Here is a 22,477-nt window from a genome sequence, read left to right as displayed (position 1 = left end):
GGGGGTAGCACCCGCGCCCCGCCTACCCCGGCCCCCCGATCCTGGAGCCGCTGACCCGCCGAGTGACCTCGGGCCAGTCACGGCACCTCTCCGCGCCTCGCCTTCCCGCTCTGCAAAGTGGGGGCAATGTTATTTGGCCGACTCAATGGGACTGCTTGTAAAGCTCTCGGCACGGGGCCTGGCATCCAGTAGGCGCTCCAGAACAGCGGCTATTTTTATTATTAATTAAGGAGTAACAAAGGTGACAGCTGTGTAAACTGTAAAGCGCTGCGCCTGAACGAACGGGTATTATTAGCACCCGCCCCCGCCCCAGCTACTCCCTCCAAGACAACAAACTTGAGCCTTTGTGGGCGGGACGCCGAACCGGGAGCTCCCCTTATCGGGTACGTTCAGACACCCCCGCTCAGACGCCCGCCCTTGGCGGGAGGGTGGGGGGAACACGGTCGCCGGAAAGGGGGCGGGGCCCATGGAGGGTCTGGCCCGCCCCTTCCCCCCAAAAAAGACCTAGCCGGTGGCAGCGTCTCCCGGGAGTCCGCTTCCTGCCCCGCCCCTCCGCCCCTTGGCTCCTTAAAGGCGCAGGCCTCCATCCTGGCTCCCACTGCTGCCAACTCCTGAGCCACCGTCGGCCTATCTCCTTTAACCTGGGAGAGAACTTTCACTTTGCTCAATTGAACCTGTGCCTGGGTCAGTCCCTACAAGCTTCTTCCTCTATTTCCAATAAGTATTTGTTTAACCCAGCGGGACCAAAGCTTGGGATACGGAATGGGCTCTGTGGGGGCTTTCCCGACTAGGTAAATATAGTGACTAAGAGACAGCCCCCCCACACCCAACAGTGTCTCTAGACCCCTCCAGGAACCCCATAAGTCATCCTCCAAACTGCCCGACTTTTCCCGTCACTCAGCTCTAGAAATGAGGGAAGGTGAGTCTGCCATGAAGGGGACACCCTGGTGCGGTGGGGAGGGAAGAGACCTGGACTAGGAAACTTCATACCTGGGTTCTAGTCCTAGCTTGATCACCAACCTGCCTGGTGTCTCAGAGAGGTACCTGTGCCTTTTTGGAGATGACTGTGAGGGGGATGTAGAGACAAAGACTTCCCCAGGGGGAGACCCAGAGACCTACTCAGGCCTAGTTCCTGGGGGATGTGTAGAGACAGAACAGGCGTATCTAGCAATCGCCAGAGGAGAGGCCAGGCTTCTGCCCCTGGGAAGCCCCCAAGACTTTCCAACCTTTTCCCATCCTCCTGGCTGCAGCAGGGCTAAACCAATTCTAGACTCTTGAACATTTCATCCTCCAGGAACCTCCCACACTGCCCTCCCCATTCTTCTGTCTTCCTCCTCTGAGGGTTCCTAGTCTCAACTCTGTCCCTTCAATCCACATCACGTGAGAATTTTTTTCACCCCCACTGGGAATCCAGAGCCTTCCCTGGACTTCCATCCCCAGCAGAGCTGACCACAAAGCCAGGCAGACAGGACCTGAGAGAAAGTGGGGATATTTGGGGACCAATACAAGTAACACAGTCCTGGACCTGTCTCTCATTTTTGGCTACAAGAGAACAGGATCTCCGAGGACTATTAAGGGCGCAGACACTGGGCTCACATGCTTTCTGGCAACATCTCCTTTGTACTTCACAACTCTGAGGGAAAGAAGGATTATTATGCCCACTTTACTGAGGAAAAAAACTAAGCTTTAATGTAGACAAGCAACTGCTTCACTTTCCATAGTCAGTAGCAGAGTTAGGATTCAAACCCAAGTCTCATTTCTCTCATCTGAAGGAATACAAAAGCTATGGAAGCTGTCCTCTACTTACTGAAACCAAAACCATTCATCAGACACGGATAGGTCTGTCTCTTTGTTTGAACTGACTGTCAGAGAAAGCCCAAGGCCCACCATGGAAGCAGGAACCGGATGGTAGAAGGATGGATAATGAGTGGAGGCATGCTTAGCACTCCCTCATTTGTGAGAGCTATGCTGAGCCAAGCTTGGTCATCAAAACTGGGGACATGCAGCGAACATGCCTGAGGAGGGCTGGACTCAGCTGAGGAGCCAGAGGTGCAGCATAGGGACCAGGCTGAGCAGGAGAAGCCCAATCCCATGGGGCATGGCCCCAGCACTCATGGCCAAGGCATAGAACCTGGCCACCTCCTCGTTGGGGTTGCCCTGGGCCGGGTCGAACCACATCTGGATGCAGCGGCCGCTCCCTCGGTTGTAGTTGCTGAGTTTGTAGGAGCGGCTCCAGATGCCCTCACACAGGGCTGCGGGCGTGGGAAAGTAGGTCTCAAATGTGCGACAGGTGGCTCCGGCCGGACACTTGTTCGATCCTGCATGGGGAGAGAGGGTGGACACAGACATTCAGCCCCTGGGCCCAAAGCCCATTTCTGGCCACCCCCCTGGAGATCCGCACCCAACCCCAGATCCTCGGACCCCGCCTCCATCTCCGCACCCCCGGGCCCTCACCTGAGCTCCAGTCCCAGCCCTTGTGCCAGTTGCTCTTGCAGGTGTAGGAGGTGCGGCAGTCCTCCCACCATTGCTGACAGTCCTCCTTGCACAGGGGCACGTCCAGGAAGCGTTCCTTGCGCCAGCTCTGGTTCACCTGGGTGGGAGGGGGGGAGGGAGGGCTCCTCTCAGCCAGGGGTGCTGGCAGCCACCGCCTTGACCACCTTGACCGAGCAGGATGGCAGCCCGCTGGGCTGGGGTGAGGGAGAGGCCCGTACCTCCTGGATCCAGGGCCCCAGATTGGGTGAGCACTCGTACAGACAGTTGTCCTGAATGAAGTGGCGCTGGCAGGCAGGCTCTATCTTGCCGCAGTGGTCCAGGTTAAAGTTATACAAGAGGGAGGGGTCCTTGTGCAGCTCCTGGCTGGTGTTGTGTGAGCAGCAGGCGTTCTTCCTCCAGGGAATGCACTGGGTGGAGAAGACACTGGAACACATGCCTCCCCCACCAAAACCTTCAGCCTCTCCCTATTTGGTGCTTGGTCTCCTGCCTCAGGTGGGTTGTCCTAAGAAAGTTTACTGTGAAGACCCCTCTGTCCTTGGCCTCCAGGAGCTCCCATCTTGGGGGAGACTTAGTTACAACAGTGTAATCAGGGGTTGTGGGAGCCGGAGAGAAACCCTGTCTTGGGAGGACAATAGCTATCGTTTAAGCAGCCCTTCATATTTTATAGGGAGTTCTTTGATTTATTTATTCATTAAAAAATAATTACTGAGTACCTATTTCTATGCCAGTTACTGTTCTAGATGCTAAGAATACGGTAGAAAGCAAAACAGAAATATGTGTTCATAGAACTTACATCCTGATCAATGGAGACAGACAGTAAGAAACTAAAAGAGAAAAAATATAGTGTCAGGATATGATCAATTACATGGAGAAAATTACAGCAGGGAATAGGGATGTGGAGTATGGGGTGATTGTTGAAATTTTAAAGAAGGTGGTTGTGAAAAGCCTCACTGGAAAGTGGCATTTTGAGCAAAGGAGGAAGGGAATGACCTATGCAGTAATGTATGTTGAGTAACTTTCTTCTTGGTCTGTATTAAGTTCTGTGTCCCCAGCGGCGAGGCCAGTGCCAGACATGTGGCAGGCCTGTAAAAATATTTGCTGAAAAAAATAAATGAAAGACCTATTTATGATTTCCTAAATCTAAACTCCATCTTACATATAGATGCATCATATTTCAGTAAGCTTTAATAGAGACTGGCTTTTTCAGGACTGTAAATACTATGAAAAGGAAGGCCGTGCTATGTGTTTTGTTTTACTGGAATTATTCACTATTTTAGCAAATTATGTCATCAATGGCAACACTGCATAGAGTATCTTATAGCATTTGAGTTGTCAACAGAATATACCTGTATCCATCTTCATTTGTAGCTGCCCCATTCCTAGTGATTTGGTGAATAAAAGCAAACATTGGGGCACCTGGGTGGCTCAGTTGGTAAAGCTCCCAACTTGGGTTCAGGTCATGATCTCACAGTTCATGAGTTTGAGCCCACGTCAGGCTCTGTGCTGACCGCTCAAAGCCTGGAGCCTGCTTCAGATTCCGTGTCTCCCTCTCTCTCTCTGCGCCTTCCCCTCTTGCATTCTTTCCCTCCCTCTCTCTCTCTCTCTCTCTCTCTCTCTCTCTCTCTCTCAAAAATAAATAAAGATTAAAGAAAATAAAGCAGTAACTTAAAAAGCAAACATGCCATTTGATAGTGATTTCTAACGTAGTCATATCAGAAAATTGACATATGGAAATATATTTTATTATAAGTTGCTTTCTTTGTGCTTCTCTTTTGTATTACAGATAGATAGAGTCATGCTGGTATTTTTTAAGTTAAATGTACAAATAGGTCCTATTGGCTTTGAATTTTATTTCAGAAAAAAAGGAGACATGGAGTCTCAATAGAGTTGAAACCAACTGGCATCCGCTTGTATAGAGTGAGTGAATGTGCAGCAATCGTGCCCCTGGGTCACAGCCGTAAGAGCCCTTGTCCTCTACTCTGACGCTTCATGGACTGGCACGTGATGAAGGTAGTGAGAACCATCCTCCCCGACAGTCTCTTACCCTCTAACATGCTGGGAGTGCCCACCCCAGTCCTACCCCCACACCACAGGGGCTGCTTATGTCCAGATCTTCTGTGCGTCCTCTGCTTCTCCGGGCCCATTTCCTCATTTGGGTTCTATGGGGGAGAACATGATCTCCTACATTGAACGACTACTGGGAATGTGAAATCATGTGCAGAAAACTCAACGCGTAGTAAGTGCTCAACAAGTGATCATATCGTATCACTGCTGACATTATCCTCTGAGGAGGCCACCCCTAAATCACCTCAACCAATACCCCCCACCCTACCTTCATCTTCTCCCACAGCAGTAACTCAGGATGTGGGGCTATCTGATCAGTCCGTCCTTCCCCCACCACCCTGACTTCCTCTTCCACATTAGAACCAACCCCCTCCCCAACTCGAGCCACACTACGGCCATACCTGGTCATGCAACTTGTCCTCGGGGCCTGGCTTTGTCTTGTGGTGCTTGGCGTCCATGCAGACGTTGAGCAGGTCTACCCTGTTCCGGGCACTGCACATGGAGGCTGTCCAGGCCAGCAGCAGCAGCAGAAGTGGTGTCAGTCTCCAGGCCATGTCTTTGTGTCCCTGCAGATGGAGCTGTGGTTAGGGAGGCCGAGGCCTGAAGGGAGAGAGCCTCATGCGGCGTCCCCCTTGACCCCCTGCATCAGTCTCCCCATCTCCACAGTGGAGGATGGGGTCAGACCCTGTTCATTTAGTGCTGGGGTCCTGAGGCTCCCTGAAGCTGAAGTAGAGAAGGTTGGCAAAGGGGGCTCCCCATTCCAGGCTTGGCGGGCTCAGAGGAGAACTGAGGTTAGTGGACTGGCTCTGGGGGAGTCTTCCTAAATTGGAGGAGATGTTTTTGTGCCCTCATCTTCTCTCAACTTTACCCAAGAAAAGTAATTAAATAGTTCAGGTCCATGCCCTCCTGCCCTGAAAGGGGCCAGGGACACCCATTGCCCTTATGCTGTGTCCAGCAAGTGCTCCACGAGGCACCGAACCACCTGGGTTCCCGTGCCAGCTTAGAGACCCTGTCAGCCTGGGGAAGGCAGTGGCCCAGCTCTGCTGAGTTCTCCCGATCACCATGAGGGTCAAGGGATGTAGCACATGGGGTGGTATTTGGTTAAATAATACAGAAATAGAAAGAGTGGCGGTTTCTAACTTTTGCTTCCTCAGACTTTTTCCTTCCTTGTTTTCTGAAAACCATTTCCTCCCTCCACCCCATCATGACTTTGGCCTCCTCAGCTTTCGCTAGGCTAATGCACTTACCGCTGCAGATCCCCCTTCCTTACCCTTCAGAAAACAAGTGCAGAGACCCCTGGCCCCTTGGGGACAACATAAAACATAAAAGTACCTCATGTTGGAACAGCCAAATAGACGAGCACTTAGAGTCATGGGAGTCACCCAGCAAAAGTGACGGCCCGCTTCTCTGTTCCTGACTGACCCTCACCCCCCACTCCCATCTATTAAAGATCTATTCCTGGGGCGCCTGGGTGGCTCAGTCGGTTAAACTTCCTACTCTTGGTTTTGGCTCGAGTCATGGTCTCACGGTTGGAAGGTTCAAGTCCTGCATCAGGCTCTGTACTGACAGCCTGCTTGCAATTCTCTTTCTTCTCTCTCTCTCTCTGCACCGCTCTCCCATGTCTTTCTCACTCTCAAAATAAATAAATAAACTTAAGGGGGAAAAAAAGATCTGTTCTTTGGGCTCTGTCACTGAAGTACTGGAAGGGATAATGGAGACTCCTTCCTCTCTCTCACCATCCCTACATGCAGCTGATCATCACAAAGCCCTGGTCAAGGGTCCTTCCAAAGATCTTTCTGGAATTCACTTCCCTTGGCTCTATATTTGGGGTCAGGTCTTCCCTCCTCCAATTTCTTCCCCTTAAAGTCACCTTCCCCACAGGAGCCCGAGTGATCTTTCTAAAGAAAGATCTGCCCCTCCCCTACACAGAAACCCGCCAAGTCTCCCCAGTGTCCCTGTCACCCTTCCCTCTTAGGGCATCTTGCCTGAGCCTCCTTTGCGGCTGGGAGCACACACAGCTGTGTCTGAATTGGCCTCTTCTCAGGCTGGCAATGGCTCCAGGCCCTTTGACTTTCACCAGTGGTCTCTGACCTCGGTGCAAGACAGACTGTAAGAACTCTGGTTAGCACAGTATAATTTCCTCATTCGGCTCTTCTGGTCTTCCCTCTCTTCCAGGCCCCACCCATTCAAGGCTCCATTAGTCTCTCAATGTATTCATTCCTGTTTCCATTCAACTCTTTGTTAATTTATTCATCACAGGATTCACACATCCAAGATTCATCAAAACCTAGAGAAGCTCATCTCTAAGGGGGATCTGAACTTTTGAGGTACCCCACATGGTTGTTAGGATGAAGCGGGTTTGTTGGGCATGAGGTGCAGTAGGGAAAAACCCAGGCTTTAGGGTCAGGCCATGGGTCCCAATGGTAGCACCGTCCCTCACACAACCTTGGAAAATGTCACTGAGCCTTTCTGAGCTTTCGTTTACTCTCCAGGAAATTGTGGAGAATTATATATGGAAAAGCCTGGCACAAAATGAGTGGGCTTAAATGATAGCTCTCAGGTTACTTTTTGAGTAGCCAGGTAGACATAGGTAGAGGTTGAAGTATAGAAGTCAAGGGTCACAAAGAAAAATGGTCTCAAATCTGGTAAATGGGGGCCCCTGGGTGGCTCAGTCGGTTGGGCGTCCAACTTCAGCTCAGGTCACGATCTCACGGTCCGTGAGTTCGAGCCCCGCGTCAGGCTCTGTGCTGATGGCTCAGAGCCTGGAGCCTGCTTCCGATTCTGTGTCTCCCTCTCTCTCTGCCCCTCCCCCGTTCATGCTCTGTCTCTCTCTGTCTCAAAAATAAATAAACGTTAAAAAAAAAAAATTAAAGAAAAAATAAAAAAAAATCTGGTAAATGATCATATCTCACCACCTAGCATTTCTATGAACATAATTGAACATGGGGTGCCTGGGTGGCTCAGTCAGTTAAGCGTCTGACTTCAGCTCAGGTCACGATCTCATGGTCCATGAGTTTGAGCCCCGCATCGGGCTCTGTGCTGACAGCTCAGAGCCTGGAGCCTGCTTCGGAGTCGATGTCTCCTTCTCTCTCCGACCCTCCCCCCATTCATGCTCTCTCTCTGTCTCAAAAATAAATAAACATTAAACAAAATTTTTAAAAAAATAATTGAACATTTTTTGATAGCCTTAAAAAAATGTGGTAGGGGCACCTGGGTGGCTCAGTAGGTTAAGTGTCCAACTCTAGATTCAGCTCAGGTCATGATCTCATGGTTCATAGTTTGAGCTCCACATCGGGCTCTGCACTGGCAGTGTGGAGCCTGCTCGGAATTCTCTCTCTCCCTTTCTGTGCCCCTCTCTAGCCTGCGCTTGCTCTCTTTCTTTCAAAGTAAATAAATAAACTTTTAAAAAAAATGTGGTAAACATTATGTAAAACTTAACATCTTAATTATTTTTAAGTGTACAGTTCAGTAATTTTAAGTGTATTTATGTTGTGCAATCAATCTCCAGAAACTTTGCGTCTTGTAAAACTGAAACCCTATTGTCATTAAGCAACAATACCCCATTTCCTCCTCTCCCCAGTCCCTGGTAGCCATCATTCAACTTTCTGTTTTTATGAATTGACTACTTTAGATATTTCATATAAGTGGGAATCATATAGTATTTGTCTTTTTGTCGCTGGCTTATTTCTCATAGCATAATGTCCTCAAGGTTAATCCATATGTCAAAATTTCATTTCTTTTTTTTTCTTTTTAACGTTTTATTTATTTTTGAGACAGAGAGAGACAGAGCATGAACAGGGGAGGGTCAGCGAGAGGGAGACACAGAATCTGAAACAGGCTCCAGGCTCCAAGCCGTCAGCACAGAACCCGACGCGGGGCTCGAACTCACGGACCGCAAGATCATGACCTGAGCCGAAGTCAGCCGCTTAACCGACTGAGCCACCCAGGCGCCCCTCATTTCTTTTTAATAACTGAATAGTAATTCATTATATGTATATGCTACATTTTGTTTCTCCATTCATCCCTTTATAGATCCTGGGATGCGTCCACCTCTTGGTATTATGAAGAATGCTATTACGAACATGGGTGCACAAATATCTTTTGAGGCCCTTGCTTTCAATTCTTTCATATATCCAGATATGGACGAGCTGGATCATATGGTAATTCTACCTTTAATTTTTAAGGAACTGCCATAATATTTGCTGTAATAGTTGTACAATTTTCCATTCCTACCAACAGTGTACAGGGTTCTAATTCCACCACATCCTCGCCAACACTTGTTATTTCCTGTTGGCTTTTTGTTTTTTTAATAAAAGCCATCCTAGTGGGCGTGTGAGGTCACGGATTGGATTTGCATTTCCCTGGTGATGAGTGATGTTGAACATCTTTTCATAGGCTTATTGATCATTTGTATATCTTCTTTGGAAGATATACAAATGTCTGTCCAAGTTGTTTGCCCACTTTTAAATTGTATTCTATGTCTTCAAAAAAATTTTTTTAACGTGGGGCGTCTGGGTGGCTCAGTCGGTTAAGCATTTGACCTCAGCTCAGGTTATTATCTCAAGGTTCATGAGATCGAGCCCCTCATTGGGCTCTGTGCTGACGGCTCAGAGCCTGGAGCCTGTTTCAGATTCTGTGTCTCCCTCTCTCTGCCCCTCCCCTGCTCATGCCCTGTCTGTCTCTCTCTCAAAAATAAACATTAAAAAATTAAAAAAAAAAAAATTTATTAAAAAAAAATTTTTTTAATGTTTATTTTTGACAGAGAGAGAGACCTAGCATGAGCAGGGGAGGGGCAGAGAGAGAGGGAGAACAGAATCTGAAGCAGGCTCCAGACTCTAAGCCGTCAGCACAGTGCCCGGATGCAGGGCTTGAACTTACAAGCCGTGAGATCATGACCTGAGCTGAAGTCAGACATTTAATCGACTGAGCCACCCAGATACCCCATTTGTATTACATGTCTTTTTATTGTTGTAGGAGTTCTCTATATATTCTGGACTAACCCTTTGTCAGATATATGATTTGCAAATCTTTTCTCCCATTCTGTAGGTTGCCTTTTCATTCTGTTAACTCTCCTTGGATGCCTGGTTTCCCATTTTGATGCAGTCTAATTTATCTGTTTTTTCTTTTATTGCCTGTGCTTTTGCTGTCATATCCAAGAAATCATTGCCTAATGCAATGCCATGAAGCTCTTCCCCTGTTTTGTTTTGTTTTTTTAAAGGAGTTCTATAATTTTTAAAGGACACCTGGGTGGCTTAGTCTGTTAAGTGTCCGACTTTGGCTCAAGTCATGATCTCGTGGTTTGTGACTTTGAGCCCCACATCGGGCTCTGCACTGGTGATGTGGAGCCTGCTTGGGATTCTCTCTCTTCCTCTCTTTCTCTGCCCCTTCCCCAATTGTGCGCTCTCTCGCTCTCTCTCTCTCTCTCAAAATAAAGAAATAAACTCTAAAAAATTAAAAAAAAATAAAGAAGTTCTATAGTTTTAGCTTTTACATTTAGGTCTATGATCCATTGTGAGTTCAATTTTTCAACGTTTTTTTATTTTTATTTTTATTTTTTTTTTTTATTTTTGGGACAGAGAGAGACAGAGCATGAACGGGGGAGGGGCAGAGAGAGAGGGAGACACAGAATCGGAAACAGGCTCCAGGCTCCGAGCCATCAGCCCAGAGCCTGACGCGGGGCTCGAACTCACGGACCGCGAGATCGTGACCTGGCTGAAGTCGGATGCTTAACCGACTGCGCCATCCAGGCGCCCCGTAATTTTTATATCAGGTATAAAATGAGAGTGTCCAACTTTATTATTTTGCATGTGAATATCCAGTTGTATCCCACCACCACATATTGAAAAGGCTATTCTTTCCCTCATTGAATTGTCTTGGCACAATTCAATTTGTCAAAAATGTGGACTCTCAGTTCTATTTCATTGACCTACATATCTATATTTATGCTACTATCACACTGTCTTTATTATTGTAGCTTTGTAGGAAGTTTTGTACTCAAAAAGTGTGAGTCCTCTAATTTTGTTCATTTTCAAGAGTGTTTTGGCTGTTATGGGTTTCTTCTATGTCCATATGGATTTTAGGATTAGATTGTCAATTTCTCCAAAAAAGCCAGCTGGCGTTTAGAGAAGGATTGAATTGAATCTGTAGATCAGTTTGGGGAGTAATGCCCTCTTAACAATAGTAAGTCTCCTGATTGATGAACATGGGCTTTCTTTCCATTTATTTAGGTTTTAAATTTCTTTCAACAATGTTTTATAGTTTTCAGTATATAAGCCTTTTACTCTGTTAAGTTCACTTCTATGTATTTTATTCTTTTTTATGCTATTGTGAATGGAATGATATTCTTTTTTTTTTTTTAAGTTTTATTTATTTAAACAACCTCTTCACCCATTGTGGGGCTAAGAACTCATGACCCCAAGATTAAGAGTCACATGCTGTTCCAGGGTGCCTTCGTGGCTCAGTTGGTTAAGCATCCTACTCTTGATTTCGGCTCAGGTCATGATCTCATGGTGGGTGAGATGGAACCCTGCACTGGGCTCTGTGCTGGAAGTGCATAGCCAGCTTGGGGTTCTCTCTCTGCCCCTCCCCCATTTGCTCATGCTCCGCCCCCCCCCCTTTCTCTCAATATAAATAAACATTTAAAAAAGAAAAAGAGTCACATGCTTTTCGGACTGAGCCAGCCAGGTGCCCCTGGAATTATAGTCTTTTTTTTTTAAGTTTATTTATTTATTTTGAGAGAGAGAGAGAGAGAGCAAGCAGGAGAGGGGCAGAGAGAGGGAGAGAGAGAATCCCAAGCAGGCTCCTCGCTGTCAGAGTGAAGCCCAACATGCGACTCAAACCCACAAACCATGAGACCATGACCTCAGCTAAAATCAGGGGTCAGACGCTCAACTGACTGAGCTGTCTAGGCGCCCTTTTTTGTTTTGTTTTGTTTTGTTTTTAATGTTTATTTATTTTGAAAGAGAGAGCAAGCAGGAGCAGGGGAAGGGTAGAGAGAGGGAGAGACAGAATCCCAAGCAGGCTCTGTGCTGTTAGCACAGAGCTGGACTTGGGGCTCAAACTCAGGAACTGTGAGATATGACCTGAGCTAAGATTAAGAGTCAGATGCTTAACTGACTGAACCACCCAGGCCCCCTCTCCCCCCTGGAATTATTTTCTTAAATTTATTTCTTTTTAATAAATTCTTTATTTTTAAAAAAATGTTTAGATTTATTTTTGAGAGAGACAGTGCAAGCCTGCTTGGGATTCCCTCTCTGCCCCTCCCCCCCCCCAAAATAAGTAAATAAACATTTTAAAAAAGAAAAGAGTCCTATGCTTTTCCAGCTGAGCCAGCCAGATGCCCCTGGAATTATACTCTTTTTTTTCTTTTAAGTTTGTTTATTTATTTTGAAAGAGAGAGCAAGCAGCGGAGGGGCAGAGAGAGAGGGGGAGAGAGAGAATCCCAAGCTGATGGTATAGAGACTGATGTGGGGCTCGAATCCACAAACTGTGAGATCATGACCTAAGTTGAAGTTGGACACTTACCTGGCTGAGCTACCCAGGTGCTCCTTAAGTTCATTTTTATATTTTCATTGCAGGCATATAGAAATACAATTGATTTTTGTGTATTTATCTGCTATCCTACAAACTTTCTAGACTCACTTATTAGTAATACTATTTTGTGGATTCCTTAGGATTTTCTATGTACAATGACATCTGTGAATAGAAAGTTTTACTTCTTCCTAGAGAAACATTTCCTAGATGGCATCCCTTTTATGCCCAGGCTTGTACTTGAGTTTCTCCCTGCAGTCTCTAGGCAGCTTTTTAAGCTGTGGACCAAATGGAAATGATAAAGCTTTTTGCAGCAAAAAAAGGAAGGAAGGAAGGAAGGAAAGGAAGGAAGGAAGGAAGGAAGGAAGGAAGGAAGGAAGGAAGGAAGGAGAAATAGTTTTGCTTCTTGCTTTCAAATCTGTATGCCTTTATTCCTTTTTATTGACTAACAGGCTTAGCTACAACTTTTTTTTTATTAATCTCTACACCAAAGTGGGGTTCAAACTCACCACCCCAAGATCAAGAGTCGTGTGCTCCACTGACTAAGCCAGCCAAGTACCCATAGCTACAACTTTTGTACAAGTTGGATAGACATGATGAGCATGGATATACTTCCTTATTCCTGATATTAGTGGGAAAGCCTTTTGATGTTGACTGGGATGTTATCTGTGCCTTTTTCATAGATGACCTTTGTCAGGTTGCGTGAATTCTCTTCTATTCCTAGTTTGTTCAGTATTGGGTTTTGTTTTGTTTTAAATCATGAAAGTATTTTGGATTCTGCCAAATTATGTTTCGACGGAGATGATCGTGTGGGTTTTGTCTTCTATTCTAGTAATATGATATTTTGAATCAATTAATTTTTGGATGTTAAACCAACTTGCATTCTGGGATTAATCCTATTTGGTCATGATGTGCAATCCTTTTTATATGTGGCAGGATTCAGTTGTGGGTTGTTTTTGTTTTTTTGTTTTTGTGTGTGTATATATATATATATATATATATATATATTTTTTTTTTTTTTTTTTTTTTTTGAGAGAGAGAGCACACAAACAGGGAAGAGGGGCAGGAGAGAGAGAGAATCTTAAGCAGGCTCCATGCTCAGCATGGAGCCCAACTTGGGGCTCAATCTCATACCCTGGGATCATGACCTGAGCCAAAATCAAGGATCAGATGCTTGGGGCGCCTGGATGGCTCAGTTGGTTAAGTGTTGACTTTGACTCAGGTCATGATCTTGGGTTCAAGAGTTTGAGCCCCACATGGGGCTCTCTGCTGTCAGCACAGAGCCCACTTCGGATCCTCTATCCTGTCCCCCCCCGTCCCCAGTCTCTCTGCCCCTCCCCCGCTAATGCTCACTCTCTCACTCTCTCAAAAATAAAATAAACATTAAATGAAAAAAAAAATTTTTTTAAGTCATTCTTAACTGACTGAGCCATCCAGGCGCCCCTGGCTGGATTCAGTTTGCTAGTATTTCATTGAGAATATTTATGTCTTTATCTATAGTGGATATTGGTCTGTAGTTTTCTTGCAATGTCTTTGTGTGATTTTGTATCAGAGTAATATTGATCTCACAGAATGAGTTGAGATGTATTACCTCTTCTTTTTTGAAATAATTTCTTTTTTTGTTAAAGTTTATTTATTTTAATAATGTCTACACCCAACGTAGGGCTTGTACCCCAAGATCAAGAGTCACATTCTATTCCAACTAAGCCAGTTGGTGCCTCAAAGAGTTTCTGAAGGATTGGTAGTAATTATTCTTTAAACATTTGGTAGAGTGCACCACTGAGGCTGTGTGAGCCTGAACTTTTATTTGTGGGAAGTTTTAAAATTATGAATTCGATCCCTTTCCTTGTTACAGGTATATTTAGATGTTTTACTTCTTCTTATGTCATCTTTGGTAGTTTGTATCTTTCTAGGAATTTGGCCATTTCATTTATGGTATCTAATTTATTGGCATACAGTTGTTCATAGTATTCTTTTACAATGCTTTTTACTTCTGTATTAGTGTTGTCTCCTCTTTTATTCCTGATATTATTAATTTGACTCTTCTTTCCTTTTTTTCTTGATCAGTCTAAATAAAGGTTTTTGTTGATATTCTCAAAGAAACAACTTTTGGGGGCACCTGACTGGCTCAGTCAGTAGAGCATGTGACTCTTAATCTTGGGGTCATGAGTTTGAGCCCCATGTTAAGTATAGAGCTTACTTAAAAATGAATTAATTAAATAATTAATTTAAAAAAACAAAACAAAGAACCAACTTTCATTTTCATGGTTTTTCTCTATTGTTTTTCTATGCTCTATTCCATTTATTTTTGCTTTACTCTTAATTTTTTTCCTTCTCACTTTGAGTTTATTTTGCTCTTTTTCTATTTTTTAAGGTAGAAGGTTAGGTTTTGATTTAAAATCTTTCTTTTTGGTGTGCCTTTGTGGCTCAGTCGGTGGAGTGTCTGATTCTTGGTTTTGGCTCATGTCATGATCTCACAGTTCATGGGATTGAGTCCCATGTCAGGCTGCATATTGATACCATGGAGCCTGCTTGGGATTCTGTCTCCCTCTCTCTCTGCCCCCTCCCGTGTGTGCACACACGTGTGTCTATCTCTCTCTCAAAATGAATAAACTTTAAAAGATAAAATAAAATGCCTTTCTTTGCCTCTTAACAATTTTTGTCTTAAATTCTATTTGTCTGATACTATTATAGCCACTCTAGATATCCTTTAGTTATTTTTTGCATAATGTATCTTTTTCCATCCTTTTAGGTTCAGCCTTTTTTGTGTCTATGAATCTGAAGCGTGAGTCATGCAAAGAGTGGATAGTTAGGGTGCCTGGGTGGCTCAGTCCATTAACTGTCCGACTTTAGCTCAGGTCATGATCTCACAGTTTGTGAGTTCAAGCTGTCTGCTGTCAGCACAGAGCCTGCTTTGGATTCTCTGTCTCTCTGTCTCTCTCTGCCCCTCTCCTGAGCTCTCTCTTTCTCTCTCAAAAATAAATAAACATTAAAAAAAAAGAGTGTATAGTTGGACAATGATTTTTTTATCTGCCAGTCTTTGCATTTTTATTGGAGAATTCAATCTATTTATATATAATGTAATTACTAATAACAGGTTTTACACCTGCAATTTTGTTTTATATATGTATTTTGGTTCTTTTGTTCCTCTATTTCTCCTTTACTCCCTTCTTTTGTGTTTAATAGATATTTTAAAATGTACCCTTTTAATTACTTTGTTGTTTCTTTTATTATATTTTTATAATTTTTTCTTAATAGTTGCTCTGGGGTTGCAATTAACATCATAATTTATAACAATCTAGTTCAGATTAATACTGAGTTTCAATAATGTTCAAAATTTTACTCCAATATAGTTTCATTCCTTCTCATACTGCTTTGCTGTATTATTATATAAATTACATTTTTATACACTATGAGCATATCAGTACCATTTTAGGGGCACCTGGATGACTCAGTTGGTTGAGCATCAGACTTCAGCTCAAGTCATGATCTCATGGTTTGTGAGTTTGAGTCCCGCATCTGGCTGTAAGCGCAGAGCCCACTTCAGATCCTCTGTCCCCCTCTTTCTCTGCCTCTCCCCTACTTGTGCGCTCTCGCGCTCTCTCTCTCAATAAAAAAAAAAAATACCATTTTATAGTTATTGCTTCGTGAAGCTATCTTTTCCCATTTAGACAGGATAAGAAAAGAGTTACAACATAAAAACATTTATACCGTATTTTCTATTTCTTTATGCAGTAACTTTTACTGGTGCTCTTTATTTCTTCATGTGGATTCAACTCACTGTCTGGTGTTCTTTCATTTCAGCCTAAAGGGCAATCATTAGTATTTCTTGTAGGGAAAGTCTGCTAGTGACAAATTCTCTCAACTTTGGTTTATTTGTGTATGTCTTCATTTCTCCTTTGAAGAAGAATTTTTTTGGTTATAAAATTCTGGGCTGACAGTCTTTTTCTTTCATTACTTTGAATATTTCATCCCATTGCCTCCTGGACTTCATAGTTTCTAAATGAGACATTAACAGTTGATCTTATTGAGGATCTTTTATAAATGATGAGTCGTTATTCTATTGTTGCTTTCAAGATTCTCTCTTTATAGTCCAATAGTTTGACTCTGATGTGTTCAAGTGTGAATTTCTTTGAGTTTCTCTTACTTGGAGGTCACTGAACTTAGACGTGTAGATTAATTTTTTTATTTAAAATCTGAGTGGTTTTGGTCTCGATTTCTCCAATTATTTATGCTCTTATTCTCTTTCTACTCCTTCTAGGACTCCCATTGTGCATATTCTGGTATGCTTGATGGTATTCCCACATGTCCCTGTGTTCTGTTCATTTTTCTTCATCCTGTTTGTTTTTAAGAATGGGCAATTTCTGGGGCGCCTGGTTACCTCAGTCCATTAAGTGTCTGACTCTTGATTTTGGTTCAGGTCATGATCTCACTGTTCGTGGGTTCAAGCCCCACATCAGGCTCTGCGCTGACAATATGGAACCTGCTTAGGATTCTCTCCCTCCCTCTCTCTCTGTCCTTCCCCCACTCATGTGCTCATGCACGCTCTCTCTGTCTCTGTGTCTCAAAATAAATAAGTAAACTTAAAAAAAAATGGACAATTTCTATTTCCAAGTCTGTAGATTCTTTCTTCTACCCCTTCAAATCTACTGCTGAGTACCTACAGTAAGAAACTGTTTTAAATTCAGACTTTACTTTTCCTTAAAAAAGGAGCTTAAGGTTCACAACAAAATCAAGGAGAAGGTATAGGGATTTCCCATATACCCCCTGCCTCCAGACATGCATATCTTCCTCCATTATAACATCCCCAACCAGAGTAGTACGTTCGTTACAACTGATAAACCTACATTAACGCATCTTAATTACCTGAAGTGCATAGTTTAGATTACAGTACACTTTTGGTGTTGTACATTCTTTGAGTTTGGACAAATATATCATAGCACGTGTCATTATTACACAGATTATTTTCATTGCCCTAAAAATACCCTCTTCTCTGGGGCACCTGGCTGACTCAGTCAGTAGAGCATGTGACTTTTGGGATTGTAAATTTGAGCCCCACGTCAGATGTACAGACTACTCAAAAAATAAAGTCTTAAAAAAAAAAACCTCTCTGCTCTGCCTATTTATCCCTCCTTCTCCCCAGCCCCCAACAACCGCTGATCTTTATAATGTCTCCTAGTTTGCACCTTTTCCAGAATGTCATATAGTTGGAATTATATAGTCTGTAGCCTTTTCATGTTGGCTTCTTTCACTTAGTAATATGCATTCAAGGTTCCTCCATGTCTTTTCATGGCTTGATTATTCATTTCTTTTCAGTGCTGAATAATATTCCATTGTCTGGATGTACCACAGTTCATTTATCCGCTCACCTACTGAAGGACATCTTGATTGCTTCAACATTTGGCAATTATGAATAAAGCTGCTAGAAACATCTATGTACAGATTTCTATGTGGACATAAGTTTTCAAGTCCTTTGGGGAAATGCTGGATTATATGGTAAGAATATGTTTAATTTTGTTAGGAAACCACCAAACAGTCTTTCAAAGTGGCTGTATCATTTTGTATTTTCACCAGCAACGAATGAGAGTTCCTATTGCTCCACATCCTCACCAGCATTTGGTGTTGTCAGTGTTTCAGATTATTTTTTTCTGTTAGGTGTATAGTGGTATTTCACTGTTGTTCTTGCTTTAATTTTTTTTTAATGTTGAGTTATTTTTGAGAGAGACAGAGAGAGAGTAGAGGAAGGACAGAGAGAGGGAGACACAGAATCCGAAGCAGGCTCCAGGCTCCAGGCTCTGAACTGTCAGCACAGAGCCCGATGCAGGGCTCGAACTCACGAGGGGCGAGATCATGACCTGAGCCGAAGTCAGAGGCTTAACCAATTGAGCCACCCAGGCGCCCCTCACTATTGTTTTAATTTGCATTTCCCTGAAGATATATATGTGGAGCATCTTTGCATATGTTTATTTGCCATCTGTGTATCTTCTTTGCTGAGGTGTCGGCTAATTAAGGTATTCGGCTATTTTTAATCAGGTTGTTTATTTTCTTATTGTTGAGCTTTAAGAGTTCTTTCTATTTTAGAAAACAGTCCTTTATTTGGTATGTGTTTTGCAAATATTTTGTCCCAGTCTGTGGCTTGTCTTCTCATTCTCTTAGTATCTTTTACGTATCAGAAAATTTTTAAAATTTTGATGCTTATTTATTTTTGAGAGAGAAAGTGAGAGAGTATGCACACACACACGTGAGCAAGCAGGGGAGGGGCAGAAAGAGAGAGAGATGCAGAATCTGAAGCAGGCTGTCAGCTGTCAGCACAGAGCCTGATGCAGGGCTCGAACCACAAGATCATGACCTGAACTGAAGTTGGAGGCATAAGGGACTGAGACACCCCGGCATCCCAGAAAATTTAGATTTTAATTAAGGCTAGCTTGTCAGTTCTTTCTTTCATGGATCATGCCTTTGGTTGTGTATCTTTTTTTTTTTTTAATGTTTATTTATTTTTGAGAGAGAGAAAGAGTGAACGGGGGAGGGGCAAAGAGAGAGGGACAGAGGATCCAAAGTGAACTCTGTGCTGACAGCAATGAGCTCCCCCTCGGCTGGAGCTCACAAACTATGAGGTCATGACCTGAGCCGAAGTCCTATGCTCAACTGATGGAGCTACCCAGACTCTCCTGATTTTGTATCTTACAAGTCATCACCAGGGGCACCTGGGTGGCTCAGCTGGTTAAGCATCCACCTCTTGATCTCAGCTCTGGTCTTGATCTCAGGGTCATGAGTTCAAGCCCCGCGTCAGGCTCTGTGCTGACAGCTCAGAGCCTGGAGCCGGCTTCGGATTCTGTGTCTCCCCTCTCTCTGCCCCTCCCCTGCTTGTGCTCTGAATCTCTCTCAAAAAATAAAATAAAGTAAACATTAAAAAAAAAAAGTCATCACAAAACCCAGGTCACCTAGATTTTCTTATACATCATCTCCTAGGAGTTTTATAGTTTTGCATCTGTGATCTATTCAAGTCTGTGATCCATTTTCAATTACTTCCTGTGCCTTCACAAAAAGTGTGACGTGTATCCAGATTTATCATTTTGTATGTGATGTCCAGTTGTCCTGGCAACATTTGTTGAAAAGATTCTCTTTGCTCCATTTTATTGCCACTGTCCCTTTGTCAAAGAGCAGTTGATTATACTTATGTGAGTGTATCTGTGGACTCTCTGTGTCATTAATCCGTTTGTTTATTCTTTTGCCAATACCACATTGTCTTTTTTGTGCGTGTTTATTTTCTGTGAGAGAGAGAGAAAGCTAGTGAGGGAGGGTCAGAGAGAGAGGGAGACAGTGGATCCAAAGCATCCTCCTCAATGATAGCAGAGAGCCCGATGCGGGGCTCAACTCATGAGCCCCGAGATCACGACCTGAACTGAAGTGGGATGCTTGCCGCTTAACGACTGAGCCACCCAGGTGCCGCCCACATTGTCTCGATTACTGTAGCTTTGCAGTAAGTTTTGAAGTCAGGTATTGTCATTTATCCAACTTTGTTCTTCTCAATATTGTGCTGGCTGTTCTGGGTCTTTTGCATCTCCACATAATCTGTAGGCTCAGTTTGTCAATATCTACCAAGTAACTTGCTGGGATTTTGATTGGGATGACATTGGATCTATAGATCAAGTTGGGAACAACTGACATCTTGACGATATTGAGTCTTCCTTACATGAAATATGTCTCCTTTATTTAATTCCTTGATTTCATTCATCAATTTCATAGTTTCCTCACATAGATTTTATACATAGTTTGTTAGATTTATACCTATGTATTTCATTTTTTTCCAGATGCTATTATGAATGATATATATTTTTTAATTTCAAATTCCACTTGTTCATTGCTAGTATGTGGGAAGGCAGTTGACCTCCACATATTAACTTTATATCCTTCAATCTTGCTATAATCACTTATTAGTGCCAGAAATTTTTTTGTCATTTCTTCAGATTTTCTTTTTTCTTTTAATTTTTTTAAATGTCTATTTATTTTTGAGAGACAGAGCGAGACAGAGGGTGAGTGGGGAAGGAACAGAGAGAGACACACACAGAATCCAAAGCAGGCTCTGAGCTGTCAGCACAGAGCCTGATGTGGGGCTTCAACTCACAAACCGCGAGATCATGGCCCGAGCAGAAGTCAGATGTTTAACCAGCTGAGCCACCCAAGTGCCCCAGATTTTCTTTATAGATGAATATGTCATCTATGAACAAGGACACTTTATTTCTTCCTTCCCAATCTGTACCTTTTATTTCCTTTTCTCATCCTGATCATCCTGATGCATTAGCTAGAACTTTCAGTACAATGCTGAGAAGTGAAAGGGACCTCCTTACCTTGTACCTGATCTTAATAGGAAAGCTTCAAGTTTCTCACCATTGAGTATGTTAGCTCTACCTCCAACTCTTGATTGGGTTGGGTTGGGGAACCAAGGGTTCCTAGCATCGTGGGATCAAACCCCGTATTGGGCTCTGTGCTGAGCACGGAGCCTGTTTAAGATTCTCTCTCTCCCTCCCTCCCTCTCTCTCTCTCTCTCTCTCTCTCCCCCTTGCCTATCTCCCCCACTTGTGCTCGCACTCTCTCTCAAAAAAAAAGTATGTTAGCTCTAGGTTTTTTGGTAGATATTCCTTATCAAGTTGAGCAGTTTCTAGTAAATATTTCATTTCAGTTATTGTACTGTTCTACCCTAATTTCTATTTCAGTTTTTAAATAATTTTTATTTCTTTTTTTTTATTTCTTTTTATTTTTTAGGTAGGCTCCATGCCGAATGTGGGGCTTGAACACATGATCCTGAGATCAAGAGTCACATGTTTTACTGACTGGCGCCAGCCAGGCATCCCAGTGATTTTTATTTCTTTATTGACGTTCTCTATTTAGTGAGACATCATTTTCATATTTCCTTGAATTCTTTAGACATAGTTTCCTCTTTTTAAAAAAAAAAAAAAAAAGTAGGCTCTACGCTCAACACGAGGCTTGAACTCATGATCCTGAGGTTAAGAGTGTCACGCTTTGCCTACTGAGCCAGCCAGCCACCCTACTTCTTGCTTATAATAGCTGGTTTAAAGTCTTTGTCTAATAAGTCCAGTGTCTGGGCTTCCTCAGGGACCGTTTATTCTGAGTGCTTTTTTTCCCCCCTGTGTATGACTCACACTTTCCTGTTTCTTTGCATGTCTCATATTTTTTGTTGAAAATTGGGTAATTTTTAAAAAAGATTTTATTTTTAATCTCTACATTCCATGTGGGGCTTGAACTCACAACCCCAAGATCAAGAATTGCACACTCCACCAACTGAGCCAACTAAGTCCTCAAAAATTGGGTGTTTTAATTAATGTAAGATGGCAACTCTGGAAATCAGATCTCCCCAACTATGGCTTGAGTTGTTGCTGCTTATTTGTTTATCAACTTTCATGGGCTAATTCTGTAGAGTCTTATTTTCTTTGTCATATGCGGTCGCTGAAGTTTCTGCCTGGTTTGCTTAGTGGTCAGTTAATGATTGGACAGAAATTTCATTAAATTCCTTGAAGCAGTAAGTTTCCTACTTTTTACCAAGGGTTCAGGCAAGCCTTCAACACTCTGGCAGTTTACTCTGCCTTATTCCTCACTTCCTGCATGAGCAGGACCTCAAGCTCACCAGAGTTGATGGAGAGATTGGAACTTCCTCGGGTATTTCCTGGATGTGCTCACAGTTCTGTAAACATTTGCAGATTTCTAGATCCCGAGGTAATCAGAGATTTCATAGCCCTCCATCGACATTTCATTCCCCAATATTCCTCTTAAGTTTTTTAGCCAGCCTCTTGTTTGCTTCAGCTGGTGTTTCTGCCTCCGGCAGCTGGGACGTCAAACAATTTGCTGCTAATTGTTTAGACAAACAAAATAGAGTTTCTTGCTGTGAGAGTTCTGAATCAGGTCAAATAAAGACTAGTGCTATGAATGGGACTCTTCAAGGGAGCTTACAGATAGATCAAACGGTGACAGTTCTCTAGGGATGGGGCTGTTTGGGGAGTTCCACACCCATGCTGCCCCCTCTAGTGGCTGCTAGGCCACTGTTTTTCAAAGCTAGTGTAGTTGAGAGACTGCGGATTTGTGGAGCTCCTGTGGAGTTGGGGAGAGGAGGATGGGGAAGAAGCCGGTCAAAATTCACTGTTCCTACTGACATTCGACCATTTTTCTTAAACAAATTCTCCTTCGATTTTTGAAAGCCTTGGTTTCCAGACTCCTAAAAACTTGATTTTGACAATTTTTACCAGTATTATTGCTTTTATGGAGAAGCAGATTTTCAGATGTCTTTACTCTGCCATTCCAGAAGTGCTTCTTCAGACTACTTGTACTTTAAGAAGTATCAATGTTTAGATGCTATGGTCACTCATAAGAAAAATGG

At 43.4% G+C, this 22,477-nt stretch overlaps 1 protein-coding gene and 1 long non-coding RNA gene across 5 annotated transcripts in view; one reads left to right on the top strand and one right to left on the bottom strand.

Annotated features, from left to right (window-relative positions):
• Window positions 1–7: 7 nt before the first annotated feature.
• Window positions 8–22,477, top strand: part of LOC109267143 (uncharacterized) — a 33,806-nt gene continuing 11,336 nt past the window's right edge. The window contains exons 1-4 of one of the 3 annotated variants that reach the window (XR_008421213.1): window positions 8–383; window positions 4,351–4,503; window positions 8,590–8,717; window positions 17,404–17,583. This is a non-coding gene — a long non-coding RNA (uncharacterized LOC109267143). Of the gene's footprint in view, window positions 920–2,890; window positions 2,986–4,350; window positions 4,504–8,589; window positions 8,718–17,403; window positions 17,584–22,477 lie in introns of those variants that run through there. The other 2 variants (XR_008421214.1, XR_008421212.1) reach the window with 2 other exon arrangements.
• LOC109267137 (folate receptor beta-like) lies at window positions 1,837–6,687 on the bottom strand. 2 transcript variants are annotated; one of them, XM_019449696.2, is made up of 5 exons: window positions 6,543–6,687; window positions 4,959–5,123; window positions 2,712–2,900; window positions 2,455–2,590; window positions 1,837–2,318 (listed from the first exon to the last, which is right to left on the bottom strand). In XM_019449696.2, the coding sequence occupies exons 2-5, from the start codon at window positions 5,109–5,111 to the stop codon at window positions 2,032–2,034; spliced, it is 765 nt and encodes a 254-aa protein (XP_019305241.1). In that variant the 5' UTR covers window positions 5,112–5,123; window positions 6,543–6,687; the 3' UTR covers window positions 1,837–2,031. The 2 variants fall into 2 exon arrangements, with proteins under 2 accessions (XP_019305241.1, XP_053756040.1); XM_053900065.1 differs by lacking the exon at window positions 6,543–6,687 and adding an exon at window positions 5,540–5,651.

Source organism: Panthera pardus, unplaced genomic scaffold (genome assembly GCF_024362965.1).
Source record: "Panthera pardus isolate Hobbes unplaced genomic scaffold, ASM2436296v1 HiC_scaffold_12, whole genome shotgun sequence".
NCBI classification, from domain to species: domain Eukaryota; kingdom Metazoa; phylum Chordata; class Mammalia; order Carnivora; family Felidae; genus Panthera; species Panthera pardus.
This window is presented reverse-complemented; position numbering and strand designations above follow the sequence as displayed.